The 12,549-nt window shown below is 46.5% G+C and overlaps 1 protein-coding gene across 1 annotated transcript in view; it reads right to left on the bottom strand.

Moving 5' to 3' along the window:
* Positions 1-12,549, bottom strand: part of LOC147660700 (uncharacterized) — a 348,598-nt gene that overhangs the window by 29,731 nt on the left and 306,318 nt on the right. Inside the window, exon 8 of the mRNA XM_086951528.1 lies at positions 1,315-1,341. Coding sequence (XP_086807654.1) covers positions 1,315-1,341 — 27 coding nt within the window. The remainder of the gene's footprint in view (positions 1-1,314; positions 1,342-12,549) is intronic.

Below are 12,549 nucleotides of genomic sequence, written 5' to 3'. Positions count from 1 at the left end.
CCTAGAAAGAAGTCTTTATCTCACGTGGATGTCCAAAGAAATGGGATAAGAAATGGGCCAAATGGAATATGTACAGAGGTGAAATATGTGTGTCCCCCACGGTGGACCTAGATATGCGAAGGGGTAGAGACAAAGAGCAAGAATTGTAATGAATCCGTTTATTGTTTATATTGGTCAATGTAAGAGACATTATGACTGGTAATGTGAAATGATTGTATCAATGTCTAAGGTCTGTCACTACTGCAAAGTTCAAATAAAAACATTTTTAAAAAAAGAGAAGGGTTTGTTGCACTATTTAGTGGATTGGAAGGGTTACGGTCCAGAAGAGAGATCATGGGAACCTGAGTCAAATGTACATGCCCCTAGATTGGTGAAGGACTTGCATCTTACTTATCCACAAAAGCCTTGAGGAGATGAGAGGGGGGCTTTGGTGGGAGGTACTGTCAGGAATTACTGGTCTGGAGCCAAGAAGCAATCTGTTTGCTCCAGAAATCCCTGTTGCCTGTACACCACAATTAGGAGAACAATTCCGGTAAGGAAGGCCGCTTTGTGGCTAAGGTCATTTACCGCTTTCGCCTCACGGAAATTCCAAGATGGCCGCTGCTGTCCAAGAAGCGGTAAGCGGTCTAGTGTTTCAGCAAAGTATTGCTCCTCAGCTGTCTTCGCACCGTGCTAGCTAATTGCGCTGCGTACTTCAACTGACTTTCTCACAGAGGCAGGCAGAATTTTCTGCTGCTGCTTCTGGAGATATTCTTGAAGTTCGTTTTGGGTGAAAAGAAGATTTCAGAGCAAGGAATTTTGATGTGCGAGTCCCAACTACTTGTGAGCACGAGTTTTGGGCTCAAATCCTAGAAGTACTTGAAGTACTTTCCTTGAAGACTCTGGTGAGCAGGAGTTTTGCACAATTGCAGGCAGCATTCCAGGCACAAAGAAGAAGAGTTCAGTGAGCTGGTCTTCAGTGAGAGAGGTAACGGAGACTTCAGCGGACCAACAAGTAAGCCTTGTAAATTAGTTCAAGTCTACCAGTTTGAAGGTCCTCCTACAGAGACTTAGAAGCATTCTTGAGCATAGAGTATAACTGGTCTAGAGACTCTGGTTTAGACAATTAGATTATGATTTAGACACTTCTGCAGGTGATACTAAGCCGCATTAGTACAGTCACAAACAGAAGGCTGTGTAGCTACAAGAAGAATAAACATTATAGCCATCTCCAGTCCAATAAGCAATTCCCAAGAGACAATACATGCTTGTAAATATGATTATTTAATATATATATATATATATATATACATATATACATATAATGATACTTACCAACCAAAAGAGTAGTAGAAGTAATTTCTGCAAAAGAGAGAAGAAGAGAAGAAGTTACTACTTTTCCTTTACAAGAAAGAAAAGAGATATATATGTTCACTAATACAACTGGCATACAGGTAACAGGGATTTGGGTGTGTAGAAATTCATGCACTCAGTTAAAGTAACAGTTATAACAGTGTTTTGTGTTGTAGGAGTATCCAGTGTAGCATCACATAGGAAGGAGTAGAGCATACTGCACCTTCCAGAGAATACTAGAGAGCAGTAAGAAACTGCAGACAGACAGGTATTTAGGTGAAAGATCATTGGTAGAGTAAAATAGAGAAAGTGTTGATAGTTGTTATAGTATTTATTGGTTACAGGTATCAATAGAATATCAACTCGGGACCTGGCCAGAGACCATCATTGGGACCAGCCCTGAGAGTGAAGCAGTGCAGTCTCTCTTTTCTTCCCACTCCCCTTTCCCCCTCTTTGCTGCTCGGAGCCTTAGGTTCTTGGCAGCGGAGTAGGGGATTGTGGAAAAGTCATCTGCTCCTGCGGTTCGTTCAAGTTCAGCATTCAGGTACTTGACAGATTGAAGTGCCCGTACACTGAATATCCGCTGGAGCAGGATGGCTGAGGGAACAGACGTAAAGGCCTTAGCGTCCGTGTTAGATAGTATCCAAAGGCAGTTGAGTGATTCCATGGAAGACAATAAGTCCCTTAGGGAGGAGGTTAGGAAGTCTAATCAAGAAGCTCAGGTTCTACGACAAAGATTTGATGAGCTGTCGAGAGTCCCAACTCCAATATAAAGGAAGCTAAGTCCCCATCTTTTTCACCAGCCCATCAGCAGCTGAGTTGACAACACAAGTCATTCATGCCATCTCCCCTACCATTCCTCTAGCAGTCCCTGAGAGGTTTAGCGGGGATCCCAATAAGGCGCAGATTTTCCTAACTCAATGTTCCTTCCACTTTCTATGTAGACCCATAATTTGTAAGGTGGATCAGTCTAAGGTGGCCTTCGCATTGTCCTACCTGAGCGGAGACGCCACTTCCTGGTCGATGCCTTTGGTGAATAACAATTATCATATTCTTTATGAATTTTTACAAATTTTTGATAGACAATCCATTTCACAAACCACCGACAACGAGCTGTTGGATTTAAAGCAAGGTAATCGAGAACTGGTGGCCTATTTAGCGCAATTCAATAAGCTCATTGTAGAAACTAATTGGCCTAAAGCCAAGAGAGCAGCCATTTTTTATAGAGGATTGAGGGATGAATTGAAGGATGGGTTAGCTCAAATTCCTCAACGGCCTACGGAAATCTCGGAGCTGATAGATTTAGTTTTACAAATCGATCAGCGACAGTCAGAAAGAAGAGGGAAACGGAGAAAAGACGTGAGAAGTCTTCCCCCAATATTTTGACAGAGTGAGGTCTGAGAATACCAGGTCTAAGGAGGCAGTTTCAGAAGAAGAACCTATGCAAATTGGGTCAATTCGAGGACCCTTGTCTAAGGAAGAGAGAGAGAAGAGGCGAGTAGGCAAGCTTTGTATGTATTGTGGTGCCTCCGGTCACTTTGTAAAAGAATGTCCAAAGAAACCCAAGAATAATTTGTGGGTAAAAGGCAGGCTCCACCAATAGAGGGAGTTGCCCTGGTGGACGCGAATCACAAGACAACTTCAGAAACTCAACATCTAGCCAATACGTTGCAATCCTCTGCCCCTCATTTAATCATTTCGGGATTGATAAGATTTTGGAACACTGCGATAGATCAGATTTCAGTTATGATTGAATCCGGGGCAACTGGAAATTGTTGTGAAATTGTTTTTGCCAAATCATTGGGTATTGGTTTCCTCAAAAATCAAAGGCCGGAGGCTGTTCGTGCAGTTGACTGAACCAATCTTTCCTCTGGTCCAATTGTATTTGACACTGAAGAATGATTCGTTGACAGGACCTGCTCAACATGTAAGTGTTTTGAAATTCAGTCTCATCGACGCTCCTCAATTTCAGCTTATTTTAGGATTGCCTTGGCTCACCGGGCATAATCCAAAGATCAATTGGGCATAGAGATCGATAACTATCGATTCTGATTTTTGTAAAGAGCACTGCCAAGGATTGAGTGGTAAGGAGATTTGTGTCTCTCCCTCTACGCATTTGGCTAATCAGATTGGTTCCATTTGTACAGTGGAGGTACATGAGATTCCTGAGAAATATCTGGATTTGTCTTCAGTGTTTGATGAAAAAGAAGCTCAGAAATTGCCTCCGCACAGAGAATAAGATTGCTGAATATAATTGGAACCAGGGGCTTCACTTGCTTGCAGTAGAATGTATGCCCTTTCTGAAGTGGAGAATCAACATCATAAGGAGTATATTGAGCAATATTTAGCCAATGGTTTCATACTTCCTTCTCAGTCGCCAGTATCCTCTCCATTTTTTTTATCTCAAAGAAGGATGGCAAATTGAGAATGTGTATCGATTATCGAGCATTAAATCTTGTGACAAGGTAGAATCGTACCCCTTGCCCTTATTTCAGAATTGCTAGATCAGGTAAAGGGAGTGAGAGTGTACACAAAATTGGATTTGAGAGGTGCTTACCATCTGGTGTGCATGGCGGAGGGAGAAGAGTGGAAGACTGCATTCCGGACCAGGTTGGGGTTATTTGAATATAGAATCATGCCTTTTGGGCTGTGTAACGCTCCCGCAGCGTTCCAACATTTTGTAAACAATGTTTTATAGGAATTTCTGGATCAGTCTGCAGTGGTATACATTGATGACATTCTCATCTTGTCTTCCAACATGAAAGAACATGTTCAGCATGTGCGAGCAATTCTCAGCAAGTTGCTGAAAAATCAGTTGTTTGAGAAATTGGAGAAATGCGTTTTTTTATTCGACTCAGGTGGAATTTTTGGGGTTTGTACTGACTTCAGAGGTGTTTCCAGGGATGAAGCCAAGGTGAAGGCCATTCAGGATTGGCCATCTCCTGGAAGTGTAAAGGAGGTGCAAAGCTTTATTGGTTTTGACAGTTTCTATCATTGTTTCATTTCCAATTTCTCTGAAAAGGTGAGCCCGCTCACTAGGTTGCTGAAGAAGAAGGTTAAGTTTGAGTGGAATGGAGACAAGGAGGAAGCCTTTCAGGACTTAAAGCAGATTTTTACCTCTGCCCCAGTGCTACAACATCCCAATCCAGAAGAACCATTTTTTGTGGAAGCTGATGCTTCTGATTTGGCTATTGGGGGAATCCTTTCGCGAAGAAATGTGAGCACTGATCAACTGCATCCAGTAGCTTTTCGGTCTCGAAAGCTAACAGTGGCTGAGATCAATTATTCCATTGCGGATAAAGAATTAGTGGCAATCAAGGATGCGTTTCAAGAATGGAGGCATTACTTGTTGGGCGCTAAACATTTGGTGACTGTATTTACTGATGATAGTAACCTTCAATTTTTAAAGTCTGCTCGTATTCTTACTCCAAGACAGTTAAGGTGGTCATTGTTTTTTGCAGATTACAACTTTGTTTTGACCTACAAGCCAGGTGCAGCCAATGGTAAAGCAGATGCATTATCTCGACTTAGCACTGGTGAAGAATAGAAGGTGGAAGAGAAAGGATTGATAATTCCTTCGGACAAAATCATTGGAACCATTCTATACCCAGAATTTGAGAATAAATGAATGAAGTCTTTCACCCAGAAGGAGTTGGACGAATGGGTTAAAGGCGGAAGTGAAAGAGTGATAAAGGCTGGAAAGCCTTATTTTAAAGGAACTCTTTTCATTCCAAATGAAGAACTACGGCAATTGGTAATGCAGCATTTTCACGATGGATTGATGGCTGGCCATGAGGGAGCCAAAAAGACTCTGGAACTGATTCAAAGAGAGTTTTGGTGGCCAGGAATGGAAGCTCAGATGGGACAATATGTGGCGTCTTGTGAGCAATGCATCAAGGGTATACCTTTGAGGAGAGCTCCTCAGGGGTTATTACTTCCTTTGCCCCCTGCTCCTTACCCGTGGCATACTATTTCCATGGATTTCATTGTGGATCTCCCCTCTAGTCAAGGAATTACCACGATTTGGGTAGTTGTAGACCATTTCTCCATGTTAAGCCATTTTGTACCCTTGAATCAATTCCAAATGCTACAAAGTTATCTGCCCTGTTTACTCAGCATGTAGTAAAGGATCATAGGATTCCCAAGCTGGTTACCTCAGGTAGGGAGTCCCAATTTAAGTCCCATTTCTGGAGGTAATTTTTAAAGAGATCGGAGGTAGACTCTCGCTTGTCCACTAGTTTCCATCCAGAGACTGATGGACAGACAGAAAGAGTTAATCAAGAATTGGAGCAATATCTTTGCTTGTTCTTGATGGATCATGAAGGGGATTCGCCAAACTTAACCTGGGTGGCAGAGTTTGCTTATAATAACGCTGAGCACTCCGCTACTTGGTTTTCCCCCTTTTATTTGAGTTCGGGTAGACATCCAAACACGTTGGTAGGAAAGCAGGAAAGTGACTCCCAAGCAGTAGAATTGGTGGCTTTAGATCTACAAAGGGCTTATCAGGTAGCTACCCACAATCTAGTCAAGGCTAAAAACTCTTACAAGAAGCAGGCTGATAAGAAGAGGCGTCCAAATCCAATCTATGAACCGGGAGACATGGTTTGGATCTCAACTCGCAATATGCAACTTAAGGGGAATCGTAAATTTCAGCCACGTTTTGTGGGTCCTTTTCGGGTAGAGGGAATGGTGAATCTGGTTTGCGTCCAGATTGACTTCCTCCTAAGTTAAAGATTCATCCGGTGTTTCATGTTTCCATGCTCAGAACGAATCCACCAGGTTTGAGATCACTGGGTCCTCCACCCTCCATTAGGGTTCACTCAGAAGAAGAATTCAAAGTAAAACGAATCTTATATTCTAAGATCAAGAAGGCTTTGTTGCACTATTTAGTGGATTGGAAGGGTTACGGTCTAGAGAGAGAGATCATGGGAACCTGAGTCAAATGTACATGCCCCTAGATTGGTGAAGGAATTCCATCTTACTTTTCCACATAAGCCTCGAGGATATGAGAGGGGGGCTTTGGTGGGAGGTACTGTCAGGAATTACTGGTCTGGAGCCAAGAAGCAATCTGTTTGCTGCAGAAATCCCTGTTGCCTGTACACCACAATTAGGAGAACAATTCCGGTAAGGCAGGCACATTGTGGCTAAGGTCATTTACCGCTTTCGCTTCACGGAAATTCCAAGATGGCTGCCGCTGTCCAAGAAGCGGTAAGCAGTCTAGTGTTTCAGCAAAGTATTGCTCCTCAGCTGTCTTCGCGCGCGCTAGCTAATTTCGCTGCGCACTTCAACTGACTTTCTCACAGAGGCAGGCAGAATTTTCCGCTGCTGCTTCTGGAGATATTCTTTTTTTTTTTTTTTAAACTTTTATTAACATGCAGGTTCAGTATACAGTTATTACGATACATTCAAGCTGGCATCTTCATATATGTACAGTGCAGTTCTGAAGTTTTATACGACAATATCTAGTTTGCATTTATTGCTCATTTCTTTTCTTTTAAAATCTATATATGCTCTTCCGTAGTTTCTTACCTAGATTAATAGAATATATCAATGATTTCCCGTCAATTGTTGCTTAACATAGTGTCTCTTTTAAAACCCCAAGAGACATTCCCCCCCCCCCCCCCCTTCCCCAAAACTTAGGTCATCACTTTTATGTGTGTTTCATACTCCCTCTCCCAACATCAGGTCCCTCTGCCCCATTGTCTTCTCACAGGTAAGTTATTTCAATACGTTGCTGCATGTAGCACGAGTAAGTGAACATCCTCAACCCCACTTGTTACTCCTCCTCCCCCTCAGAGTCCAGATAGTCTCCCTCTGGTAAGGGCTCGCATATCTCACCCCTATAGACATTCCACGCTGTCCACACCTTATTCCATTTGCGGGGGGAAGCTCGAAGGACATACACAGTTCTCTCCGTGACCATCAGGACATCCATGTTTTTAGCCCATCTGCTTGCAGTGGGCAAATCTGGCGCCCCCCATTTCTGCGCGATATCACGCTTAGCCACTGTCATGGCTAGCGTAGTCCAAATTATTCCATACCTATCTAGGTCGTTCGGGTCCCAGATGTTCAAAAGGCACTTACGTGGTTCTGGTATAATGGAAATCTTGAGTGTTTGGGAGATTGTGCGCATGATTTGCCTCCAGAATTCCTGTATGTGTGGGCAGTCCCATAATGTATGAAATAGTGTTCCCTCCTCCCCGCAGCCTCTCAAGCAAAAGGGATGGGGCGCTCTATGGATTTTGTGGAGTAGTGTCCTGGTGTAATATATGCGGTGCAAAATTTTTAACTGCACCAGCCTGAACTTTGCCGAGATGCCTACTTCTCTCGGGGAGGCCAAAGCTTCGTTCCATTCCGATTCATCCGTCACACCTATGTCTCCTTCCCACCTGTCTTTAAGTTTCAGTGTGGGGTCCTCTAAGTTGTTGATCAGTTTTTTGTATGTGAGGGAGGTCGCGCTCTGTTGCATGAAGTCTGTCAATAGTCTGTCCTCAAGTGGAGAGGATTCCGGCAGATCAGAGCCCGTTGGGATTGCCTGGAGTAGTGCGTGTCTAATTTGTATGTACCTGAACGTTTCCGTGGGTCCGAGGCCGTACTGCTGCTGGAGTTGTGGGAACGGTATTACCGTGTTTTTGTCCCAGAGGTCCCCCACCGTAGAGATACCTATAGAGTCCCACTGTGTAAATCCTGCACACCCTCTAAGGTTTCCCAGCGATCTCGTGTCCCATAATGGTGTCATTTTGGTGATTCTCCCTTTCCAGCCCAGTCTTGCCTGTGCTATATGCCAGAGGGCCACCGTGTGCTGTGTCGGACCCCGCAGATGTTTGAGTTGCGTTTTATTATACAGTGCCGAGAGCATGCAGTCCGTCCCTAATTGTGACCAGTCCGCCCTGTATGCTGGGTCGTCTCTCGGGGTGTGGAGCCATTGGTTAATTATTTTGAGTTGGGCTGCCCAGTAATATAGCTGGATATTGGGTAGCGCAATCCCTCCCTCATACCAACTTTTCACCAATTTGTCATATGCAATACGCGCTGGGCCATTGTTCCAGAGTAGGTTGGAGACTAACTCAGCAATTTGTTTGAAGTATCGCGGTGGGACAGGATACGGGGTGTTTTCTAATATGTATAGAAACTGGGGAAGAGCCATCATCTTATATAAGGCTGCCCTCCCCAGGAGGGTGAGGGGTAAGGTCGCCCAGTGCTTAACGTCTGCGCGTAAGCGATCCAGAGGTGGTTTGAGGTTGTTAGCGAAGAAATCCGCTTCAGAATGTGCGATGACAATGCCTAGGTATTTGAAGGAGGTCGTCGGCGCCGCCAGGGGGCAGTCTTCTCGCAATCTTGGTGCCGGACCTTTTAATATGTATATCACCGATTTTGACCAGTTCAGGGTATAGCCCGATGATTTTCCATGTGTGTTACATATTTTCAACAGGGATGGGATGCCGTCATCAGGGTCTACCATGTATATGAGCATGTCATCAGCATATAGGGAAATTTTGTCTTCCCATCCCTCTTCCCATTTAATACCTTTAAATAGGGGCGTTGTCCTGATCAAGATCGCTAAGGGTTCGAGTACTAACGCAAAGAGCAAGGGTGACAAAGGGCATCCCTGTCTGGTCCCTCTGCCCAACGGGAACACCGGCGAGATGTGTCCATTAGCCACTACCTGTGCCACTAGTTTTGTGTAGAGTAGTCGTATCCAGGCCATAAATTTTGGCCCAAAGCCCATACGTGTCAGCACCTCGAAGAGGTATTCCCATTCAACCAGGTCAAAAGCCATTTTGGCGTCAAGGGAGAGAATCACAGCCCGCTCTGGGAGGAGGTGTGAACGGGCCAGTACTCCATGAACCCTCCGGAGATTTAGCGCCGTACTTCGATGGGGCATAAAGCCTGATTGGTCGGGGTGGATCAGGGTGCCCAGGTGTGGCATCAGACGGTTGGCCAGAAGTTTAGCCAGCACCTTGGCTTCCACATTTAGTAATGATATCGGGCGATATGAGATGCATTCGGTTGGGGGTTTACCCGGCTTAGGTATAGCTACTATTGTGGCTGTGCGTTGATCCAGCGGTAATTCCGCCTTCTCCCTACTCTCCATATACATGTTCAGTAGGGGTCTACTGAGTTCTGATGCCATTGATTTATACCATTCCACAGGCAGTCCATTAGGACCCAATGCTTTGCCCGATTGTAGTGATAGTATCGCTAGTTGGATTTCATCCTCTGACGGATCTGCCTCTAAGTCTTGCGCCGTCTCTGGCGTTATGCTGGGAATGGTAATGTCTGCCAGTGAGAGTGCCGCCATTTGTGCTGTGACGATGGTGTCTGGGGTGTAAATGTTCTGAAAATGGGTTGCTAGAGTGTGTACAATGTCTTCTGGGTGCGTTAGTTCTCGGCCGTCTGCAGTATACAGTCGCTGAATACCTCTTGTGCCTCCCCCTCTCTTATCCAACCATGCCAGCATTTTTCCTGCTTTGTCGCCCAAGTCATAAATTCTATGTGTTGTGTTTGCGATGTAGCCCCGCACTGTCGTTTTGAGGTGGGCTTGGTACTGTTGTTGCCGTAGTTGCAGCGTGTGTGTCGCAGCTGGGGAGGGGTCTACCATATGTGCAGTGTTTGCGTCGTGGAGTGCTAATTCCATTTCTGTAAGTTCCTGCTGGGAGTCCCGTTTGTGTCCCGTAATAGCCGCTATTGCAGTCCCCCTAAGGACGGTCTTGTAAGCTTCCCAGAGGATTGACGGTGAAGCCACCGTCCCGGTGTTTTCAGCAAAATAGTGTGTCGTCGCTAGTTTCAGTTTCTTCCTTATTTTACGGATTTTTAAATAATTGGGGTAAACTGGGTAGATCCTAGCGCATTTTCGTTCTCTAGTAGTGAGAGTGAGAACAATCGGCGAGTGGTCAGATATTCCTCTGGGTAAGATGTCAATGTTGTCTACAGAGCCCATTCCCACCCCCAGGAACAAAAAGTAGTCTATGTGAGATAGGCTGTTGTGCACGGTGGAGTAAAAAGTGTATTGAGTAGCTGCCGGGTGTAGATGTCGCCATATATCCACAATGCCCAAGGCTTCTAAGAAGTCAGGTAGTGACGCAGTCCCTCTTGAGCTGGTTCTGATGGGAAAGGCGTCCAGTGCAGGGTCTATTATTGCATTTAGGTCACCCCCTATGATTGTGTCACCCTCAGGGAGATCTATAAGGAATTTACCCAGGGCAGGTAGTGCCACGGAGTGAAGTGCCGGGGGGATGTATACTGATACTACATTAAGCGGCCTGCCTTCCCACTGGCCATGTATCGCTGCGAAGCGTCCCTGGTCATCCGTCGCGCGATGTGTAATTATAAAGGGCGATGTTTTTTTTAGTAGTATCCCTGTCCCCCTGGACCCAGAGGTGAAGTCTGCATGCGTCGCCATAGTGTATCCGCGCCTGTCAAGCGCTTTGCATGTCGTCCCTGTAAGGTGTGTTTCTTGGAGCAGAACCACATCCAGGTTCTGACGTTTGATGGCCTGCAGGACCAGGCCCCTTTTTATCTTGTCCCCTAGGCCTCTGACGTTCCATGTTAGCATGCGCAAAGGGGGTACCCCCACCGTTACCGGGGTAGCCTCAGTGGGTGTGGCTTGAAGTGGGTTGGCCATGAAGTCGTCGGGGCCGTGTCATGAGCAATGTGTCGATAGGTGCTGTGCAGCCGTTGTCTTTCCTGATGAGGCATAGGAGTATGTCGACATCTAGAGTGGCAGTATTACGTGTGAAGTGAGTGATGACCATGAATAGAAACGTGAACAATAAAACTTTGCTCCCATCCCCCCTCCCTGCTCCCCTGCTCCACAGACTAAACCCCGCCTGTGTCCCCAACATCGCAGAGTGCTTTAGTCCTTCCCCAACTATCATACTTGCTTGTGGGGTTGGTGAGTCCCCCTTAGGCACTAACTGCGCCCACCTTACTCAGCCGCATCAGGTCCAAGGTCCATTGCGGCACACCTAGGTCATTCGATATATAGTTTGTCCTCAGACCGGCGCCGGTCGCCCAGAGTCTAGCGGGTCTTGTGTAGAGTCGGATTCCGCTGCCGCCGTGCCATCCTGATGAGTCGGGCTGCCGGCCTGGCTGCCCGTTTGTGTGCCGTTACGGTGATTAGTCCGATCCTTGTATGGACAGTGACGCTGTCCCACTTGCCTCCAACCCTCCAGCCAGTCTTGGGCCGCTTCTGGCGTGTCAAAGAACCATGTCTTTCCATCTGCCACTATCCGTAACTTGGCGGGAAATAGCATGGAGTATGGCAGTTCTCTGTCTCGTAGCGCTTTTTTCACCTCCGTGAAGGATTTGCGGCGTCTGGCCACCGCCGCCGTGTAATCCGGGAAGAAGGACAAGGTTGCGTTCTGAATCTTCACAGGTGGGGAGGTCCTCGCTGCTTGTAGGATTGCGTCCCTGTCTCTAAAGTTGAAGAGTCTGGCCAGCACAGGTCGCGGCGCCGCTCCTGGCTTAGGTGCTCCGCCCGGAACCCTGTGCGCTCTTTCCACTGAAAAGAAGCGGGAAAGTCCTTTGGGTTGTAGTTTGGTCGTTATGAGATCCTCGACGTAGAGGTCCATAGCCCCCTTCCCTTCCGTTTCTGGAAGTCCAAGGATGCGTACATTATTCCTTCGGGAACGCCCTTCCTGGTCGTCCAGCTTATCCTGTAGGATCTTGGTGACTTTCTCCATGCGTTCCATGGCTATTTGCAGTTCTGACGTGTCTTCTACAAGAGATTTCGTGACCACCTCCACTTGGGATACCCTTTCAGTCATTTTTTGGAAGTCCGCACGTAACAGCGTGACTTCAGAGGAGATGGAGCCTACCGTTGTTTTGACTTCAGTGAGGGTTCTCATAACGTCCTCAAGCATTATCTTTTTGGTCCCGTCCGTTTCTGGGGTAGCACCCGTGGAGTTGCGCCCATTGTTATGCGATTGTCCGTTGTGGCCGTACGCAAACTTATCTAGCTTGGCTTGTGTGGATCCACTCCTGGTTCCTTTGCCCGCCATGGCGTGGAGACTTGTGGAGTCTGGGGTCGTCCCTCTCTGCGCCGTGATTGATTGACTCTTTCCCGGGCGTGCAGGTCAGGGGGCGGCGGGCCGGCGTGCACTCGATTAGATGGGGGTCCTTCTTATTTACTCATTGGCACTGCACCGATCTTTGTTTGGGACACTCCCGGCCTGTAAGCGTGGCTCTCCGCGCCGTCGCCGTTCAGAAGGCCGC

Source organism: Lissotriton vulgaris, unplaced genomic scaffold (genome assembly GCF_964263255.1).
Source record: "Lissotriton vulgaris unplaced genomic scaffold, aLisVul1.2 SCAFFOLD_712, whole genome shotgun sequence".
Lineage (NCBI taxonomy): Eukaryota > Metazoa > Chordata > Amphibia > Caudata > Salamandridae > Lissotriton > Lissotriton vulgaris.
This window is presented reverse-complemented; position numbering and strand designations above follow the sequence as displayed.